Source organism: Leucoraja erinacea, chromosome 2, assembly GCF_028641065.1.
Source record: "Leucoraja erinacea ecotype New England chromosome 2, Leri_hhj_1, whole genome shotgun sequence".
Lineage (NCBI taxonomy): Eukaryota > Metazoa > Chordata > Chondrichthyes > Rajiformes > Rajidae > Leucoraja > Leucoraja erinaceus.
This window is the reverse complement of record NC_073378.1, coordinates 61,653,831-61,676,517: the sequence shown is the minus strand read 5'-3', so window position 1 is coordinate 61,676,517 and position 22,687 is coordinate 61,653,831. Positions and strand designations below refer to the sequence as shown.

Below are 22,687 nucleotides of genomic sequence, written 5' to 3'. Positions count from 1 at the left end.
AATGATAAAATGTCTTTATAATGTAAATGGAGCTCTTTTGAATTTGAATACATTAGTCAAACCCTTTTCAATTACTTGAGTATTATATCAGCTACGACTCTTCAAATTGACATACGAGATGGCGTTTGTGGGAATACTAAGTAGTTGATTAAAAAATATCAGACTTGATATCTTTTATGATTAAACCGTGAAGTGCTGCATGTTTAACAACATGTAATATTTTCAAATGTACATTTATTAGCTCATGTAACAATGTTTTCAAATTGATTCATCAACCACGAATCAAAAATGTTCCCATATAACTATGTGAAATAATGATATATCATTTGCAATTGTACTGGTTCTGCTGAGACTCCAGCTGTCCAGCTACAAGACTGCATTACAGTTAGACCATGTTTGGTTGTCGTTTGTGTGCTGCTGAGGATGGGCCCCAATCTCCACACAAGGCCCTGTCCTAGGTTGGAGTGGGAATCCTTCGACCATCTTAGATCACATGTAGGTATTATGGGAAACAAAAACTGTGGAAAGAATTTACATATGCATATGCAGCTGCCATCTTCAATGTTGTACAAACATCGAAGATGGCAGCTGCATATGCATATGTAATTTTTTTCCACAGTTTTAAAAAAGGCTGCAGATGCTGGAAATCTGAAATAAAAACAAAAATTGCTGAAAACACCCAACAGGACAGGCAGCTTCTGTGGAAAGAGAAGTAGAGTTAAGGTTCCAGTTTGAAGACCCTTTGTCAGAAATGATCAAACTCTGTTTCTGTTTTCCCTGCAGGTGCTTGACTTGCTAAGTGTTTCAAGAACGTTCTGTTTCTAAGCTTTAAGTTTCTGGGCACTCACATTTCAGAGGACCTCACATGGTCCACCAACACCGCTGCGCTGGTCAAGAAGGCACAGCAACGACTGTTCTTCCTGAGGACATTAAAAAAGACTGGTCTGCCCCAACAGCTGCTGACAACCTTCTACCGCTGCACCACAGAGAGCATATTAACGTATGGCATCTCTGTGTAGTATCTCAGCTGCACGGAGGCGGAGAGGAGAGCTCTTCAGCGCGTCGTACACAGAGCGCAGAGGATTATTGGGACACAGCTACCTGCCTTGGAGGCCATCTACCACACACGGTGCCTCAGGAAGGCCGTCAGCATCCATAAAGACTCCTCACACCCTTGTAATGGACTGTTCGAACTACTTCCCTCCGGCAGACGTTACAAGGCCTTCTACGCCCGAACCTCCAGACTCAGAAACAGCTTCATTCCCAGAGCTATAGCTGCTCTGAACCGGCCCTGCTGAGTGACCCCCATCCCACCTGGACTGTCTCCCTCAGATGGTCACGACGCACAGTTTATTTATTTATTTTTGCCATCAGTTGGAAGCTGCATACCAAATCTCGTTGCACTGATGTGCAATGACAATAAAAATATTATTATTATTCTTCAGTAGCTGCCCACTGAAATCTGCATGTGCAGTTGAGTACACTTGAGTCTTACCTTCCATTCAGCTGCTACTTGCATCAATCTTTCCCTTATGATAGGCACAGGTTGCTCTAAGCTAGTGTCTGACTATGTGTTGATTCCCATCCTTTAACAACCCAAAAAAGTGGGTGCTATGTGTTAGTGTTAAAGTCAGTGACAATTGATTTTCAGTGATTTTCATTGTCTTCTTGTTTTCCCTTCAATTTCCGAGCTGAAATGCTTGAAATTAGCAGGAAAGTGAAAAGAAAAGAAAATTTTAAGTGGAAGTGTTACCTAATCCTAACATAATGACCGCATAAATCACTGAGGTGTTCTACAAATTACAAAGGGTTTACCAACCACTCCATTGTAGAATCCCACAGGTTAGAGGTGGAGCATGTCCTCAAGGCAGTGCAGTCAGGTTTCAGGCCAAAACTGGCACTAACATCCACAACTGGCAGTACATGCACTTGCCCTATCTTATAGAATTGCACCAATGTTTTTATGGTGCAATTACCTTTTGGTTGATCCCAAACCCATGTATGCAGCAAACCACCATCCACAATTCTTGTCCACTATTTCTTAGACTGTCCAAACTCTGCTGACAGGCATTAGGTGGAGCAAATCACACTATGACCCTTCCTTTCATTTTGTATGAAATAGTGAATGTCAAGCTCTGAATGGATCATTCTAAGGAACCATGTACACAACTGCTAATCTGACATTTATGATTCAAATTAATGACACCAGGGGAATGTTAATATAGTTTAAATTACAATTTAAATGTCAGCACAAACTCCATTTCCAGCATGGAGGCTGGTCGGCAGTACAGTCCGATTTCAGGCTATAACAGGCAGTAACATCCCTAACATGCACTGGCTCTATCGTGTAGGATTGGTACCATTCCCTGCATATCAACTTACTCAAAACACATCTTGAATGATTTCCATGATTCGTAAAACACAAATGTACTAATAAAATTATCTGGATAAAATAATCAATAATTAGAACAATATTAATGATAGCTTGCTAGTTGACCTAAGAAAGGCCACAAACAAATTTCAACAATTACATGCTTTGTAAAAAATTTCCCAATCGGAGGTTCAATTTGAGGGATTTTTTATGAAAGCTGCTTTATTGAGCAAGAGCTCTAAATGGTCATTTGCCAATTAGGTGACGTTAGTCATGTGATTCCACACAATAGGGTGCCCTTCAGACAGTCAGACCACAGGGACAATCACCATCTATTGCACAAACATCAATTCAAACCCTCCTCCACCTATGAATATAGGAATCTGGATCAAACTGTGGACTATATCTTCATATCACTTCATCAAATACAAATTTAATACAAACATTGAGACAACCCTTGCCAGAGAGTTTACAAACATTAAATCTAATTTACATATAATGTTCCATGCCAATGCAAGAAGCGTCTTTCTGCAGGTTTTAGAAATCCTGGAGATTCTCCATTTTGCTTGAAATGCCCTCCTGTTTTAAATGACTAGTTCAGGCTTGTTTAATTAAGGAAGAGTGTCTAATCAATGAAACCTAGCTGGGCCCAATTCTATTGACTTTATTTAGGATATTTGCATGGAACATTTTCTTCACTGAGAGGTTTGTAAACCTCTGGTATCCTCTTTAACAGAAGACAGTGATTGAGTATATTCATCAGTCAGATCAATAGATTTCTGTATTCACAGGGAATCAAAGGATGTGGAGATCAGATTACAGAGCAAGCTATACAACATGAAAACCGGTCCTACAGAATAATGTATCCATGCTGACCTAGTTCCATTTGCTTGAGCTTGGCAGATATCCTTCCAAATATTTCCTATCAACGTACCTCTCCAAGTGTCTTTTAAAAGTCATTATTGTACTGCTTCTACCACTACTTCTAGCAGCTTGTTGCATATATGCACCACCCTCTGTGTGAATAGGTTGCTCCCTCAGGTCGCTTTTAAATCTCTTTTTCTTCCCACCTTAAACATATGCTCCCCGTAGGATTGCAACCTTATCGTGGTCGGGGAGCTTGAGTGTCTCAGTGATCCCTAGAGCTATGCCAGCAGGAGATTGGTCTCCTGTTAGGATCTCCCATGCTGGACAGGTTGAAGGGTAGAGGCGAGACGAAGAGCGATCCACTGGTCCTCCAGGTTGGAGGTTGAGCACAGGGTTAACAACCCTGTCTCGTAAAATAAATATGTTACGGAAACAGCAACTGAAAGAATCAACACTACTGGGCGTGATGGACTTCCAGGGCTATTGACAGATGCTAGGATCAATGTCAATGGTGAAAGCCAAAAGGAAGCCACTGGCAGGAAGGTGGAAGTTCTAAATGCCAAACATAAGAAGGCGCTGGAACTGGATTGGCCATAAACTGAGAAGAGAACCAGACAGCATCCCAAGAATAGCCCTGCACTGAACACCGGAAGGGAAAAGGAAAAGAGGGTGACCCAAAACCACCTGACTTTGAACTGTAGAGGAGGAAACGACAACAATGGACCTGGGATAATGTCCAGAAGCTAGCCCAGAACAGACAGGTGGAGGACCTTTGTTGCTACCCTACATGCCAGGAGGCATAATAGGCGGTAAGTAAGTAAGTTAAAACGTATGACCTTAATTTTTAGACTCCCTTCCCTGGGTAAAGACTGTGGTTGTTCACCTAAGATGTACTGTACGCTCCTTGATCTTATAAACTGCTACAAAGTCACCCATCAGCTTCCTGAAGGGTCATAACCCTAAACGCCATCTATCCTTGTTCTACATGGATGCTGCCTGACCTGCTGAGTTATTCCAGCACTTTGTCTTTTTTCAAAAACCAGCATCTGCATTTTTTAGTTTCTGCATGTGGAAAGTCAAAATGTTGCGGTGCCAGAAGGATATTCAAAGTTTTTGGTTACCAATTAAATGCTGGTATGACCTTTGACCCTAGTGTGCAGATGTGGAATAATTATTGTCAAATGAACCACAAATAGGTGAAATAGCAGTATTTTACCTCAAGAGGGATCTAATTTAATCTTCTATGATAACAAAACTGTTAGCATAGAAGATTAAAATATGTTACTCTTAAAGCCAAACTTCTTATTTGGCCATCGATGAATAATGATTGATGAGTAAAATAATTTTGTTGCAAATTTATATTATAAGCACAGGTGAAGCAACAGCAATGATTGATACACACCCTTCTTCACAATATCAAAACACTGTTTACTCATAAAATAGATCCATACCCACCTCAACAGCAGCACAGGACTTGATTGGGTAGAGGTAGATGTTTGTGAGAGTTACCAAATTACTGCCATTGGAAATTAATTTGGAAGTTGCTGGGTTTTTATTCCACTCTGATGGATTGTCTGACAAACGCTGATAAGGAGACATTTCAACTCCCTGAGAACATGCTACAGCAATTTCTGAAGGAACTTCCCTTACTGAGACGATATCGTCATCTGTGAAATTCTCTGTCCATGAATCACCTTTCTCTTTCATTGTCCCATACGAGTTAAGTTTAGACAGGATGTCTTTGTCAAAGCAAACTGGCTGCTTAACAAAACAATCTATAATAAATTTTAAAAATGTTTGCGCGTCATCAAATGTTGACATGTAGCCAAAGGATATTCGGACTGAACCAGTAGGACGACCGTCAATCATATCCAAAGTATCTCCGCAGACATGGCCTGCCTGTTGAAAATAATTATAAGCAATTAGTATTCAACATAACAAATTTTATCTACCATTGCTAACGTGAAGTCACTATTATTTTTATAGCTATGGCCCAGAGGTGGCACTTATATCTCTGTTAAGGCCTTGAATCTGATTCCAGAGGGTTGAGTGCATCATCTTGCCTGACATACCATTGGAAGGTGAAAGGAGAGCTTGCAAATAGTTCACCACCAGCAACATAATTCAATCTCCTTCAAATGCCATACAGTCCATGCTTATCACAATCAATCACAATCACAATAATACTTTATTAGTCAAGTATGTTTTGCAACATGTGAGGAATACGAGGTATACACGTCAGTCATACAAATAAAAAGCACCAAAACACACTTTAACATGAACATCCACCACAGTGACTCCTCCATATTCCTCACTGTGATGGAACGCAAAACAAAAGTTCAATGTCTTCCCTTGTTTGCTCTCCCGCGGTCGGGGGCTTCCCCTCCGTTGACGGAACGATCTTGACTTCCATAGCCAGCATCGGGCCCTCCGCATCGGGGCGATCAGCTCCTGCATCAGGGGGATGTCAGCTCCCCCGCGCCAGCAATTGAGCCCCGTATTGGGGTTGGTCGAGCCTCTGCGTTCGTTGGAGCTCCCGACTAGCCTCTCCCAAGACTACGAGCTCGACGGTAAAGTCCACAGGCCGCAGTTGGAGCGATCCCAGGCAAGGGATTGACTCCAATGTTACATCCATGCCACGCGGGGGCGCTCAAGGTCAGTCCGAGGTGGCCCCCAGCTACCAGATACACGATCCAGAAAGAATCGCATCTCCGGTACTGAAAAAAAACATTTCCCCCGACCCCCTCCCCCCACATAAAACAGACCAGAGAACATTTACACAAACTTATAAAACGCACTAAAAATTAAAAAAAGACAAAAAAACAGACTGTTGGCGGGGCTGCCAATCGTTCGACGCTCCTGGTGGTAATTTTTATATATTATTTTCATGTTTCCTGTAGTGTTACAAATGGGGTATCTAAATGAAATATGAATTTTAGGGAAGAAAAATAGAAGGGGTAGCTATTCCAACACCATCTCCCGACTGTGATCTCTACCGGCAAGAAGCATGTGCAACGGAGCTCCACCACCTGCAGCCTCCTCTCCAAGTCACATGTCATTCTGACTTGAAAATGTCATTTGTTCAAAGTCTTTGAATTCCTTCCTCAAAAACATTATGAGAATATCCTCACAAGGTCCTTGACAGTTTAAGGTGGCAATCGATTACCATCTTCATGGGTAAACAAGGGATAGTTATAAATGTTTGCCAGTGCTGCACAGATCAGATGAATGGGTGATAGATGGAGAAATAAAGATACAGTGCCCTCCATAATATTTGGGACATAGACCCATCATTTATTTATTTGCCTCTGTACTCCACAATTTGAGATTTGTGATAGAAAAAAAATCACATGTGGTTAAGTGCACATTGTTAGATTTTAATAAAGGCCATTTTCCTACATTTTGGTTTCACCATGTAGAAATTACAGAGGTGTTTATACATAGTCCCCCATTTCAGGGCACCATAATGTTTGCGACACAGCAATGTCATGTAAATGAAAGTAGTCATGTTTAGTATTTGTATATCCTTTGCATAATTGCATATCCTTTGCATGCAATGACTGCTTGAAGTCTGCGATTCATGGACATCACCAGTTGCTGGGTGTCTTCTCTGGTGATGATCTGCCAGGACTGTATTACAGCCATGGTTACACAGAAAAGCTGGAGAAACTCAGCGGGTGCAGCAGCATCTATGGAGCGAAGGAAATAGGCAACGTTTCGGGCCGAAACCCTTCTTCAGACTGATCAGGGGTGGGGGTGGGTGGGGACAAGAAAGGGAAAAGGAGGAGTGGCCGGAAGGCTGGAGGGTGGGAGGAGACAGCAGGGGAGCTGAGGAAGGGGAGGAGACAGCAAGGACTAATACCCCATGTATTACAGCCATCTTTAGCTTATGATTGTTTTGTGGACTAGTCCCCTTCAGTTTTCTCTTCAGCATATAAAAGGCATGCTCTATTTGGTTTAGATCGGGTGATTGACTTGGCCACTGAAGAATTGACCATTTTTTTGCTTTGAACAACTCCTTAAAATCTGACAATATGCACTTTAATCACAAGTGATTTTTTTCTATTGCTAATCTCAAATTGTATACAGATGGAAACAATTAAATAAAAGGTCTTTGTCCCAAACATTATGGTGGACACTGCATCACATACCACAAAAGGCTGAGAAGTAGTAACATAAAATGCACACATTTGAATGATAGCAATTAGAATTACTTATACTCTCTATTTCTAGCCCAGATCACAATAACTCTCCATGCTGTTTCCTTTGAAGGTTTTTCTGAAAACAAAATCAATCAAGCACATGGCATGAAAGATTAATGCAGTGCTGCCTGAAGATCAAGCAAGCTGTTTTGGCAGCATAGCAGAGCTCCTGCAGGAGGATTAATTATGAACACCTTCTGCTGTGATGATATATAAAGTCGCAAACGTTTCCATCCAGTTTCACAATTATAAAGCCTTGTTAACAAACACCAAAAAGTAAGGCTGTTAAGTCATGTATTCTGTACTGAAATATGCAGTCAGTACTGACCTTCAGATTATTTTTGACATCTTCATTCGTAATTCCTATGTGTTGCTGACAGCCTCCAGTGTTACAAAAGCAGCCAGTGCGAAGATAAATAGCATGCAAATTTGCCAGCTTGTCCACCTGTAATGGTAAATAATGATGACATTTTCAGAAAAAAAATCACATGTGCAAGGGTTGGTGTTTTATTGTATTATTAGTGTATGTTGGCCTGCATTTTTACTTTTAACTGTTTATATCAAGTCAAATGTCATACGCACTTGGAATTGAACAATGGAATTCTTACTTGCTGCAGTTTACAGGCACATTAATGCAAAAATATAACAAATAAATATAAAATAATAATAATACAATAAATTAGCAATGATATTAGGCAACCATGCCTTGATAGTATCCTGACTGATGACAAGTTAAAAAGTACGACCAAGTATTTTGAAGTCAATTTATCAAAAAGATTTAGGTTAAAAAAAATGCTCATAGCAGGAAAGGGCAATACTGCACAAGGAACTTTGTGCTTTGTTTCTGTTTTTGCACTATATTGTTTAAAAAAAAATTGAACTTCATTTTGTTGCTTATTAAGGTATGGTTCAATGGTTCTTTCAATGGTTCTTTATTATCATTTCTGCACTTCTGCACAGCACAGTGACATTATTTTGCACAATCCACAAATGCAACGTAGTCACTATAATTTGGAACCGTTTACAAAAAAAATCCAAAGTCCAATTCTGGTCAACATGTTGGAAGTACTGGAGTGCCCCTGATCCAGGTAAGCCCAGGCTGCTGCAGGCCCACAATACAACTTCCTTCTCCTCGCCTGACTGCCTCTGTGTCCTGGGGGGGCGCATCTTGCAGCCGACCTTGAAGGTGCTGGAGGCAATAACCTGGTCCCACTCCACGCGTTTGTCGTCGCTAGCTGCTCCCTCCTTGACTCTCCTGTCTTTGGAACTTGCGAGCTTCTCCCAGTTGGCAGGGGCTGGGTCTGTTCTCATTCTTGGCCGACCACCGGTTGTTTGTGGCAGCCGCCGGTCCACTCTTGCACAGCTCCGCGGCGCCTCGCGGAAGCTTCCCTTCTGCCGAGGTATCCACTGAGTATTACGTTTAAATAGCAGTGCTGCTGCTACAATGTCCCGTTTCAAGACATATGACAATAAAACACTCTTGACTATATCTACGCACTACAGAGGACAAGTTTTCAAAAATAGTTAACCAATATCATTACTGTCTGTCCCAATTCTACGCTGCCCTGCAACAGATGACATAAGATATGATAAGGGAACATAAGATATGATAAGGTAAAGGAACCATTAGGAGTTAGTGACCAAAACATGATACGTTTTAATCTGCAAATTGAGAGGGAGAAGGTAAAATCGGATGTGTCGGTATTGCAGCTGTGCAAAGGAGACTATAGATGTATGAGGGAGGAGCTGGCCAATGTTGACTGGAAAGGGACCCTAGTAGGGATGACAGTGGAACAGCAATGGCAGGAATTTATGGGAATAATCTGGAAGATGCAGGATCTTTTCATTCCAAAGAGGAAGAAAGATTCTATGGGGAGAAAGAAGTGACTGTGGCTGACAAGGACAGTATAAAACTAAAAGAGAAGGCGTATAGCATAGCAAAGATTAGTGGCAAGCCAGAGGATTGGGAAGCTTTTAAAGAACACCAGAGGGTAACTAAAAATAAAGTACGGGAAGAAAGGATGAAATATGAAGGTAAGCTAGCCAATAATATAAAAGAGTTCCTTCAGTTATATAAAGAGCAAGAAAGAGGCTAGAGTGCACTTAGGACTGAAGATTGGTTTCGGCCCGAAACGTTGCCTAGTTCCTTCACTCCATAGATGCTGCCTCACCCGCTGAGTTTCTCCAGCACTTTTGTCTACCGTAGACTTTGGATTGCTGGAGAACGATGCAGGAGAAGTGGTAATGGGGAATAAAGAATTGACAGATGAGTTGAATAGATTTTTTGCATCAGTCTTCACAATGGAAGATACCAGCAACGTGCCTAAAATTCAAGAGAGTCAGGGGGTGGAGTTAGTGGAGTGGCTAACACCAGGGAGAAGGTGCTTGGGAAGCTAAAGTGGATAATTCTCCTGGGCCAGATGGACTGAACCTTAGGGTTCTGAAAGTCGTGGCTTTTGAGATTATGGAGGCATTTATAGTGATGTTGCAGGAATCACTAGAGTCAGGAGCGGTCAGATGATTGAAAAATTGCCAATATTACCCCACTGCACAAAAAAGGAACAAGGCTAAATAGTGGGAACTATAGGCTGGTTAGACTTTGGTGGTTGGTAAGATTTTAGAGTCAATTATACACGATGAGGTTATGCAGTACTGAGAAGTTCACGATAAAATAGGTTGAAGTCAGCATGGCTCTGGGAAGGGGAGGTCTTGCTTGACAAATTTCAAGGAATTATAACCATATAACCATATAACATATAACAATTACAGCACGGAAACAGGCCATCTGGGCCCTACAAGTCCGTGCCGAACAAATTTTTTTTCCCTTAGTCCCACCTGCCTGCACTCGTACCATAACCCTCCATTCCCTTCTCATCCATATGCCTATCCAATTTATTTTTAAAGAATTTATTCTTTGAAGAAGTAAATAGCAGGACAGACAGAGGAGAGTCAGTAGATGTTGTTTACTTAGATTATCTGAAAACGTTTGATAAGGTGCTGCACATTAGGCTGCTTTGGAAGATGAGAGTCCAGGCTATCAAAGGGCAGATACTAGCATGGATAGTAAGTTGGTTGGATGGCACCAGTGACTAGTGGAGTTCCGCTCCATTTATTTGGAGAAGACGTATACAAAAACAGGGATGTAATGTTGAGGCTCTATAAAGTGCTGGAAAGGCTGCATTTGGAATATTGTGAGCAATTTTGGGTAACATATCTGAAGCTGTATTATATGGTGTTATACACTATATTATATGTGCTGGCTCTGGAGAGGGTCCACAGGAGGTTTACAAGAATGTTCCCAGGAATTATTAGGTTAACCTGTGATGAGCATTATCTGGGCCTATATACGCTGGAGTGTAGAAGAATAAGGGGGAACCTAATTGAAACATACAGAATAGTGAAAGGCTTGGATATAGTGGATGTGGAGAGGATGTTTCCACTAGTGGGAGAGTCTAGGACTAGAGGCCATACAGGGCTCTCACAACTTTTTTTCCCTGTTGCCAGCCGGGCAACTTAGGCAACTTTTTAGGTTGCCAGTTTAGGTGGTCAATTTAAGACGGCTTGCAAGATGCGTGCGATAATGTGCTTGAACGAAGTGCGTAGTTACCAGTCGGAATTCTGCTCAATGAAACATTCACATATTATTTCTGTTTCAAATAAAGTCACAAACTAAATCAAAACATGATATATACAATGACATGCAACAAAGTTACAATACTGTTTCTCAACTCTTTTTACACATTGAAATTAATGCAATTTCTATTATTTCCACTTCCCAACAAAAATGTGGTTGGATTATTCAGCGTATGATCAACCTGTGTCAATAAATCCTGGACCATGGTAACATATATGCTTAACGATGCACACTACAGATTGATGCAAGCATGTTTTCTGTGAAGGACCGAAAATTATAATGACATGGCCATAGCATGGGTCGTTATTGCTATTGGTACAGAAACACTCTCGCTTCCCACATAATTTATCCAAAACAAAATATACAGGTTGCAAGGAAATTTCGAAAGGCATTTTATGATAGCTGTTAAAATTGACTATACCCATCTGTCAGATTACACTAACTAACAAGAGATGGCCAAAGGACATAGCTGCAGCAAATGTGCTTTTGGTAATATGTTTAAAGGTGTCAAAACGCCACATTAACGGACATTCAGATTATATGTATGTTGTGAACAGCAATGAAGATACTCAGTTTATAAATGTTGTTGTTTCCATCATTCCCACTTCAGAATTAACGTTAAAATTTCAACTGAAATATCTCCTGACCTAATTTGTGATGTATATGACCGACTGTAGAAGTAAAACCTGGATAAATCCAACGTATAGTTGTGAATGTTGCTCATTAAATAACAGTACTGATACTCCATATTAAGAGCATTGATTTGCCGTTAAAATGAATTCTATAATAACGTGTCAACAGTAGCAGTGACAATGTTTCACGTGTTCACAATTTAATTAATCCATCTCTATGGATTAAAACAAATAATAACATTTGGATTTAAAACTCATTTGATTGCATTCCGTTATCAAACATAGTCAATTTTCGCTCTGAAGACATTTCCAGCACAATAGGAGTTGGGGGGGGGGGGTGAGAAGGCAAGGTGCAAGGTGCGGGATGGATGGATTGAGGCAGGGGAATTAGTGCGTGTTGGTTGGAATAGGTAAAATTGTGAGGGGAGAGCACGGGGGATGTCAATGGGGTTGAATGGAGTGGATCAGTACGGGATTGACGGGGAGCATCAGTACAGGTTGAATGGGGGGTTCAGAACAGGATGAATGGGGAATCAGTACAGGATGAATGGGTGGGGTTCACTACAGTGTGGATCTGAGGGTCTGTGCAGGATGAATGGGGATTGCCCCATCACCCCTCATCCACCTGTGCTCCAAGGAATAGAGTCCCAGCCTACTCAACCTCTCTCTATAGCTCAGACACTAGCCCTGGCAACATCCTCATAAATCTTTTCTGTACCCTTTCCAGCTTGACACCACCTTTCCTATTACAAGGTGCACAGAACTGAACACAATGGCCTAAATATGGCCTCACCAACATTTTATACAACTGCAACATGACCTCACAACTTCTATACTCAATACTCTGAATAATGAAGGCCATTGTGCCAAAGCTTTTTTGACCCTATCTAACTGTGTCTTCATCTGCACTCCAAGATCCATCTGCTCTGCAACACTCCCCAGAGCCCTACCATTTACTGTGCAGGTCCTGCCCATGTTAGACTTTCCAAAATGTAATACCTCACATTTCTCTCTATTAAATTGACCCCACCTGACTGAGGAATGGGTTCTAAATACAAGACATATTATAACTGGATTGTTCTGCAAAAATATTAATTTGTAAACAGTCCACATTTTTACATATTACTAATGCCCAAGACTCTGCTGTTCCTTTCCAAACAGGAGCCTCCACGTGAAAGATGTCTACCAAAAAAAGGTAAACACCTAAATTAACTACACTTAAAAATTGAAAACATTATCACAAGCACACATATTAAGAATACAAAATAAAAGCAAAACGGATGTTGGAAATAGGAGCAGTGATTGAAATGGGTTTTAGGAACTAGGGGTACGCTAAGGTCCGTGAGGCTGAGATTGGGAAGAAAGGGGAGGGGGGGGGGGGGGGATTTTTATGTGCGGTCATACCCAAGTAAGAGTACAGGAATGCATAACTTGTTTATTGTGTATTTATAATATAGTTTATTGTGTATTGTATGTCATAGCTGCTTTCTTGCATCACTATCTCTCTCTCAGACCGATGAAAGCAATGATGATAGAGTGGAATAGATGACATTTCAGGTCGAGACCCTTCTTCAGACTGACAGCCAAGGGAAAGGGAAACAGGAGATATAGGCATATCTTCCATTCATTTGTCCTTAGTACCATCTATATCTCTTGTTCCTCTTTCCCCTGACTCAGTCTGAAGAAGAGTCTCGACCCGAAATGTAATGAATTCCGCTCTATGATCGTTGGTTTCGTCCAATTGTCCGCTCGTTCGCTCGCCCTTGGATTAAGTAGTGCAGGATAAAGCTGTGAATTCACGCCATTCCCCTTCCCTTCCCAATCTGACCTTTGTGTCCTGGGCCTTCTCCACTGTCAGAGTGAGGCCCAGTGCAAATTGGAGGAACAACACCTCATATTTCGCTTTGGTAGCTTACACCCCAGCAGTATGAAAATTGACTTCTGTAGCTTCAAATAGCCCTTGCTTTCCCTCTCTCTACATCCCCTCCCCCTTCCCAGTTCTCCCACCAGTCTTATTGTCTCCGACTGCAATCTATCTCTGTCCCACTCATCCCTGACATTAGTTTGAAAAAGGGTCTCTGCCCGAAACGTCACCCATTCCTTCTCTCCAGAGATGCTGCCTGTTCCGTTGAGTTATTCCAGCATTTTACATAGCTCATAGAAAATAGGTGCAGGAGTAGGCCATTCGGCACTTCGAGCCATTCAATGTGATCATGGCTGATCATGCACAATCAGTACCCCATTCCTGCCTTCTCCCCATATCCCTTGACTCTGACTAGCCCTAAGAGCTCTATCTAACTCTCTTTTGAATGTATCATAAAAGGGCCTCCACTGCCTTCTTCTTCTTCTTTCGTGTGGCGTGCACAGCCTAAAGTTAAAGGACAACTTGTTCTATTTGATCTTCCGTTTGTGCACGTCGAGTTGATTGCATTAGTCGAAACAGGGCGGACCACGTGAAGGTTGCAATCTTCCACCCACACTGCCTTCTGAGGCAGATAATTCCACAAATTCACAACAATCTGGGTGAAAAGGTTTTTCCTTTTCTCAGTTCTAAATGGCCTAGCCCGTATTCTTAAACTGTGGCCCTTGGTTCTGGACTCTTCCAACATCAAGAACATGTTTCCTGCGTCTAGCGTGTCCAATCCCTTAATAATTTTATGTTTCTATAAGATCCCCTCTCATCCTACTAAATTCCAGTGAATACAAGCCCAGTCGTTCCATTCTTTCATCATATGACATTTCTGCCATCCCGGGAATTAACCTCGTGAACCTACGTTGCACTTCCTCAATAGCAATAATGTCCTTCCTCAAATTAGGAGACCAAATCTGCACACAATACTCCAGGTGTGGTCTCACCAGGGCCATTATGAACTGCAGAAGGACCTCTTTGCTCCTATACTCAAATCCTATCATTATGAAGGCCATCGTGCCATTAGTTTTCTTCACTGCCTGCTGTTGCTTGCATGCTTACTTTCAGTAACTGATGTACAAGTACATCCAGGTCTCGTTGCACTTCCACTTTTCCGAATCTGACACCATACAGAAGAAAGGTCTCAACCAGAAATGTCACTGATACCTTTGCTCCAGAGATGCTGCCTGACCCGCTGAGTTACTCCAGCATTTTGTGTCTACCTGCCATTCAGATGATAATCTGCCTCTTGTTCTTGCCACTAAAGTGGATAACCTCACATTTATCCACATTACACTGCATCTGCCATGCATCTTCCCGCTCACCCAACCTGTCCAAGTCACCCTGCATCCTTATAGCATCCTCCTCACATTTCACACTGCCATCCAACTTTGTATCATCTGCAAATTTGCTAATGTTACTTTTAATTCCTTCATCTAAATCATTAATATATATTGTGAATAGCTGCGGTCCCAGCACCGAGCCTTGAGGTACCCCACTAGTCACTACCTGCCATTCTGAAAGGGAACCGTTAATTCCTACTCTTTGTTTCCTGTCTGCCAAACAAGTTTCTATCCATGTCAATACCCTACCCCCAATACCATGTGCTCTGATTTTGCCCACTAATCTCCTGTTTGGGACCTTATGAAAGGCTTTCTGAAAGTCCAGGTACACTACATCCACTGGCTCTCCCTTATCCATGTTACCGTCTAACTGAACTTAGTTGTTAGGGACACCATTAATGGGGAGCGCGGAGCAGGGAGAGCGCGGGGAGCGGGGAGAGCGCGGGGAGCGGGGAGAGCGCGCGGAGCAGGGAGCGCGGGGAGCAGGGAGAGCACGGGGAACAGGGAGATCACGGGGAACAGGGAGAGCACGGGGAGCAGGGAGAGCGTGGGCAGCGGGGAGCAGGGAGAGCGCAGGGAGCAGGGAGCAGGGAGAATGCAGGGAGCGGGGAGCAGGGAGAGCGCAGGAAGCAGGGATGAGGGAGAATGCGGGGAGCAGGGAGCAGGGAGAGCGCGGGGAGCCTGGAGTGGGAAGCGGGGAAAGCGGTAAGCGGGGAGTGGGGAGAGTGTGGGGAGAGAGCGGGCAGCAGGGAAAGCGGAGAGCGGTAAGCGGGCAGAGGGCGGCGAGCGGTGGAGAGAAAACTAGGGGAACGCCGTACCCCTGCGTACCCCCCCTCCTCCATTTCCATCACTGCTCAGGTCAGAAAGCATCTTAGTAGAGCGAAACAGTTAATTTCCCATCAAAGACCTTTCATCAACCATGAAAAGCTTGAAAACGGGCATGTTTTTAGTTATAGACAGAGGATAGGACTGGAGAGAGCGAAGCCAGACAGATGAAGACCCAAGAGAGTGAGAGACCAATGGCTGAATGAGAAAAGAAGAATGAGAGAGAATGAAACGAAAACTGAAATTGAGAGATATTACACATAGAAATTACAGTAAACCTTAAGTTAAATAGGAATGCTGGAAGTTCTCAGTTATTTTTACAGGTTAATGACAGGTTGAAGCAGGCGATGGTATTTGGAAGATAAATACTTCCTTTACAAATCAAATTGGCTGATCACTTTGTAGAATCCCACTGTGCAGTCTTCAAAGGTCCTACTGAGCTTCCAGTTGCCTGCCACTTTAAATGTCTATCCCATTCCCACTGTGACCTATTGGTCTCTGGTCTCTTACATAGAGGCCAAACTAAGCTTAAGGAACAGCATCTTCCACACGACACTACATCCTCAACAATTAATTCAGCAACTTCTGATACTCAGTCTTCAGGTTGCTTCTGGACTGGCTAGTTTTTTCTCTCCCCACAAATGCCGTCTGACGTGCTGGTAGTTCCATCATTCTCTTTTAATTCAGATTTCTAGCAACAGCATCTGACATCTGAATCTCACATTGTAGCACTATTTTCATTTTCTCTCTTGTTCACATTAACCCCTGTTTACTTACCTTGATGGATCAATAGCAAATAACAAGCCTTTTCTCTCTCTCTGCCAACACCAACATCTGTACCCTCTGCATTCCCTTGATCTTCATCCACTCTCACACATTCCCTTGTTCTTTGTACCTCTGCACCTTACCTGCAACTTTAAAGATTCTCAAACTCTAACTCTTATCAACATGAAATATCAACTCGTGGAATTGTTGGATGTTCTCTTTGCGGGTGTTGGCTGATCTATTGGGTATTTCCAACTTTTTTGTTTTTATTTCAGGTTTCCAGCATTTGTAGTTTGCTGCATGAGAAAAAATACAACTTATTTTTCTGCCTTTGGCTGTCAAATTCCTAACTGAATGAACTTTCAGATCCTCTGTTAAGTCGAAGATGCACATGGTTTGTGAACAGATTCCACAGCATAAACACTTGGCAATCTCGAAAAGTTTGTTATGATCCATGCAGTGTCAAGCAGTGGAGCATACGGGCAGATTTACTGAAAAAATTGTCAACATGTCCAGCGCTACCGTGTTAGAATGCATTCCTCTGAAAGTGCCAAACCAGCTTGCATTAACATGGGTAATTGCCAACAGTTTACCACAGAAGCCATCAAAGTTTTACGAGCAAAGGGGCAGAATAATTCCATTAATGAAATGGGTTTCATTGTATTGATGATCTACATTGTTGTTCACGTTCTTCAGGATTTTTATTAGTCCAGTATCGAATACCAGCCCACTGAATATTGCAAACAAGGAAATATTTTACTGAGAAATGCCGCCTTGTATAAGATATCGATTTCAGATAGAAAGTTCAGCAGACCCGTACTTTAATTCGCACACCGCTTTATAACCTCAAAGTTAGTAACGCAATTGTTCAAAATGCATAAGTGAAACAACATTGTAGTAACAAAAATTACAAAGACTGCCGGTTCCCAACAATTTTTTTCTCAATGCAGTGCAATTGCTTTGGAGAATCTTATACAATTTCAGTTAATAACTATGTTCTAAAATCACTTTATAAATACACCCATGAGCAGTTGTTGGCACAAAATGTTTTACCAACATTTTCTTTACATCTTAATTGCACTTGAAGACACCAGAATTCCTGCCATTTCAATTACAGTGAACTGCAAGATATATTAACCAAGAGAAACCATGTCCTTATTTGCAAGAAGCTCTGACTATAAGTTTCGCTGTGTTGGGTGACCCTATGCACAGGTGTAAACCTTTATTGGGATAATCATGCCTCAATTATGCTTGAGATAAAAAGTGACACGAGATTTAACAACGTACCTTTGCATAACCAACGATATCACCATTCTCATCCAGTAGGTTGAAATTAATGATGGGTCCCTGAATGTCTGGAGCTTTAAATTCATTATCACTATAAATCCGAGCAACCGGACTTCTATTAGAATGATGCATTCCAGAAAGCATTACGTAGGTGTAACGGGCAAGGCTAAAGGTGTGTTGCATAATATTTTGCATTCCACCTGAAGGAAAAAAAATAAATTATTATTAAACTGTTACAGCCAAGTGTCATTATGTAGCTGTATTTCATAAAAAAATAGTTCAATTGATGAATGTCATGAGATAACAAAAATAATTCCATTCATTTCACCTCTTTTGGAGCACATAATATTATATTCAACTAGACCAAGTGGGACCTGTTGTGTCCCGTCCCCTCAACGCGCGGTTGCGGGTGGGGGGGGGGGGGGGGGGGGGGGGGGTTGGCGTCACACACACACTAACCATCCGTCACACAGGGGGGGAGGGGAGTGAGAGGGGGAGGGAGGGGGGAGGGGGGAGGAGAGGGGGGGGGGAAAAGGAGGGGGAGGGGAGGTGGAAGGGGAAGGGGAGGGGGGGAGAGGAAGAGGATGGGGGGGGGGGTAGAAGGCATCAGAGGGGAGAGAGAGAGGAGGAGGGAGAGAGGGGGGAGGGGGAGAGAGAGGGAAGGGGGGAGGGGAGGGGGGAGGGGGGGGGGGGGGGGGGGGGGGGGGGGGGGGAGGGGGGGGGAGGGAGAGGGGGGGGGAGGGGGGGGGGGAGAGGGGGAGGGGGGGGGGGGGGAGGGGGGGGGAGGGGAAGGGAGGGGGGGAGGGGGAGGGAGGGGGAGAGAGGAGGGGGGGGGGGGGGGGGCAGAGGAGGAGGGGGATTTGAGTGAAAGAGAGGGGGGGGGTGTAAAGGGGGGAAGGAGAGATGAAGGGAGAGAAGGATAGATAGAGGGAGGGGAGAGAGAGAGAGGAGGGGGACAGAGGGGGGGGGGGGAGAGGAGGAGAGAGGGGGAGGGAGAGGAGAGGAGAGGGGAGAGGAGGAGAGAGGAGGGGAGAGGGAGAGAGGGGGGAGAAGGAGAGGGGGGGGAGAGGGGGGGGGGGGGGGGGGGGAAGGAGAGGAGGGGGGGGGAGAGAGGAGGAGGGGGGGAGAGGAGATGGGGGGGAGCCAGGCGACTGCGAGCGGTCTGCGGGACCCACAGCAAGGGGGGGTGGGGGTGGGGGGGGCAACCTGCGGCATTACACACACACACTAACCACCCCCCACACACACAGGGTGGAGGGTGGGTGAGAGGGAGAGGGGGAGGGGAAGAGGGGGAAGGTGGTAAGGGGAGGGGGCGGTGAGAGAGGAGGGGGATAGAAGGGGGAGGGGCAGAGAGGGGAAGAGAGAGTAGAGGGGTGAGAGGAGGGGGGAGAGGTGCTGGAATGCATTTTATCGATGGTACAACTAATCTCACAATTTGTTTTTGGTGGAGAGGACAATTGTTGAGGTTACATAAGGTGCCACTGCAGTGGGATGTTTCCTCCTGTATGTCAACAAGCCACTTGAAAGTTGTTGGTGCTGCAATCCTTTGAGGTCAAGAGTGTTCTATCATGTTTCCTGAAAAATCTTGCAGATGGATTTACAAGATAGTTATGGTTGAGGATTTGGTATTGAGTATCAAGGTTAAGGGGTGTCCCACTTGGGCGCCCTAATTGGTGAGTTTAGGAGAGTTTGAAAAAAATGTCATGTTGAAGACCTACTTCAACTATGTAGAAGACTAGCTTCGACTAACTTCGGGAAAAATGGACACCGAATAGTGGAGAGTGAAGATGACCTCCTTCGATCTCCTTCGACCTCCCTTCCACTATGATGAAGACCTATGACCATCTTCTATTACCTTCGACTACCCTCGATTACCTACGATTAACATGCAGACCTACTACGACTTATTACGACTAAACCTACGAGTAAGAAAAGCATCGATTTTTTCCATGACGACCTTTTTTTATTCGCTCTCCTCAACCCTCATTCGTCTCTCCTCGCCCCTCTCTCCTCACCCCTCTCTCCCCCGTTCCCTATTCCCCTCACCACTCTCCTCACCACTCTCCTCACCCCTCTCCTCACCCCTCTCTCCTCACCCCTCCATCTCCCCCTCCATCTCCCCCTCCCTCCTCCTCCCTCCCCCTCTGCCCCCCTTCCCCCTCCCCCCCCCTGTTTCCCCTAGAGTTTTCAGGGGTGAGACATTGCTCTTGATTATGCTGGTGGCCTTGCCGAGGCAGCATTAAGTGTATATTCCTTTCCTTTGTTTGTTGTGTTTGGCATATGTTGCTAACCAGCATATTGCAAATCCCCATACTGGGGGATATTTTTGCAAGATGTTGTGGCTCATTTTAGAAACTGCCATCTGTTTTCTTTGAGATTTGGACATCTGGCCAAGAACCATTGGCTAATCTATCATGGCACTATTCTTCAAATACCACAGAACAGATCTCCAGGTTCTATAGATTTGCAAGTTTTAATTTATGGGAAGTGCTGGTTACCCTTTTCCTGAGAAACCTGAGAGAGTTCAGTTTATAATAGTAATCATTTTCAATGACTAATCATGCCAGACACCAAGCATGATCAGCATTCCTCCAGGTGCTTGTTCCTTGTACTCAGTTCATTATCTAAAATAGCTGGATTATCTCCTAAGATGTTACAGGCTGAAAGAATAAAGATGACTGCAATGTTTCAGGGGACATGTTTTTATAATTGCTGATCTTAGCTGGTTGTTCATTAGTGAGAGACACAAATTGCACAGTCCGTTCCATGCAAAACAATTAACTGCCAACGACTGCAACTCCCTTTCTAAGGTCTAATTGAGTCATAGAGTGATATAGTGTGGAAACAGGCCCTTCGGCTCAACCGGCCAACAATGTCCCAGCAACACTACTCTCACTTGCCTGCTCTTGGTTCATATCCCTCCAAACCTGGTCTATCCATGTACCTGTCTATAACGGTTTCATAAAAGATGGCAATAAATACCACTGGATAATAAATACCCAGCCTCAATTACCTCCTCTGGCAGCTTGCTCTATTCACCCACCACCCTTTGTGAAGTCACCCCTCAGATTCCTATTAAATCCTTTCCCCTTCAACTTGAGCCTATGTCCTCTGGTCCTCAATTCCCCTACTCTGGGCAAAAGACTCTGTGCATCTACCCGCGATCTATTCCTCTCATGATTTTGTATACCTCATCCTCCTACGCTCCATAGAATAGAGACCCAGCCTACTCAACCTCTCCTTATAGCACACACCCTCTTGTCCTGGCAACATCCTCGTAAATCTTTTCTGAACCATTTCAAGCTTGACAATATCTTTCCTATAACATGGTCCCCAGAACTGAACACAATATTCTAAATGCGGTCTCACCAACATCTTATACAACTGCAACATGACCTCCCAACTGTTATATTCAACACTCTGACTGATGAAGGCCAAAGTGCCAAAAGCCTTTTTGACCACCTTATCTACTTGCGACTCGACCTTCAAAGAACCATGCACCTGTAATCTCTCCATTCTTCTCTCCAAAGATGCTGTCTCTCCCGCTGAGTTTCTCCAGCATTTTTTGTCTACCTGTACTCCTGGATCCCTCTGCTCAACAACAGTACCCAGAGGTCTACCATTTACTGTGTAGGTCCTGCCCTTGTTCGATGTCCCTCACACTTCTCTGTATTAAATATGAGAGTTTTACACTAAGTTTGTAAACTATGAGTGATATTCGTAAAATGAAAGGTGAATGTCCATTCCTCTAGTCAAGAAGTATGCAATTTAAAAATGAGGACCGAGTTCTTGTCTGAGAGATTATTGGGGCATCGTATTTTTTACTGCCGGAATAGTTGATTTTGAGAAATGTCATTTTGAAGCAAAGGATGGCATAGTAAGAAGGGAAATTGAATAAAGATGCATTGAACCTCCCCAAATTGTTTTCCTGGATTTCTGTTTAGCAGGTTTAAAAATACAGGGTCACTAAATTATTGTGTGGCTTGCAATGAGTTTGGGAGATTGAGAATGCCAAATCCCCTTAACAATCTCAAGAATTACCTGAGACAGTTGAAGACCATTCCACACTTGCAGGCTGCTGTGCAAGGGTGTGGAAGTCCAGAAGGAAATGTGTTTAAAGTAATTGACTCATTCTTTAATACTTGTAAGAAGTATTAAACTGAACTGCAAAAGTTCCCTTCACCTCACCAGGGCTCGAAATTAACGGTTGTCCGGTTGCCTATGGCCACCTAAAGTCCTGCCGGGGAACCTAAAACCATGTCTTTTTGCCTGGCTTGGCAAGCACCCGGGACACCTGCTGTTCAACTTTGGGCGGGGCCCCCCTCTCTATTTCTCTCTCTGTCACTCTCTGTCTCTGCCCACCATCTGTGTCCGGGCCGCCAGGTCTCTGCTCGCCACTCTACAGCCGCTCCACATCCGCAGGCACGGCCGGCCGTCTTGCACACGCGCACTGTCACTCGCTAGAGTGACAGTGCGCGTGTGCTCGCTAGAATTTAGAAGATTGAGGAGAGATCTTATAGAAACTTACAAAATTCTTAAGAGGTTGGACAGGCTAGATGCAGGAAGATTGTTCCCGACGTTGGGGAAGTCCAGTACAAGGGGTCACAGTTTAAGGATAAGAGAGAAGTATTTTAGGACCGAGATGAGAAAATCGTTTTTTACACAGAGAGTGGCGAATCTGTGGAATTCTCTGCCACAGAAGGTAGTTGAGGCCGGTTCATTGGCTATATTTAAGAGGGAGTTAGATGTGGCCCTTGTGGCTAAAGGGATCAGGGGGTATGGAGAGAAGGCAGGTATGGGATACTGAGTTGGATCAGCCATGATCATATTGAATGGCGGTGCAGGCTCGAAG

At 43.7% G+C, this 22,687-nt stretch overlaps 1 protein-coding gene across 1 annotated transcript in view; it reads right to left on the bottom strand.

The window, feature by feature from the left end:
* Positions 1 to 22,687, bottom strand: part of mocos (molybdenum cofactor sulfurase) — a 108,829-nt gene that overhangs the window by 48,754 nt on the left and 37,388 nt on the right. Inside the window, exons 6-8 of the mRNA XM_055657712.1 lie at positions 17,836 to 18,035; positions 7,769 to 7,885; positions 4,694 to 5,137 (exon numbers count right to left, since the gene is read on the bottom strand). Of these exons, the coding sequence (XP_055513687.1) occupies positions 4,694 to 5,137; positions 7,769 to 7,885; positions 17,836 to 18,035 (761 nt within the window). The remainder of the gene's footprint in view (positions 1 to 4,693; positions 5,138 to 7,768; positions 7,886 to 17,835; positions 18,036 to 22,687) is intronic.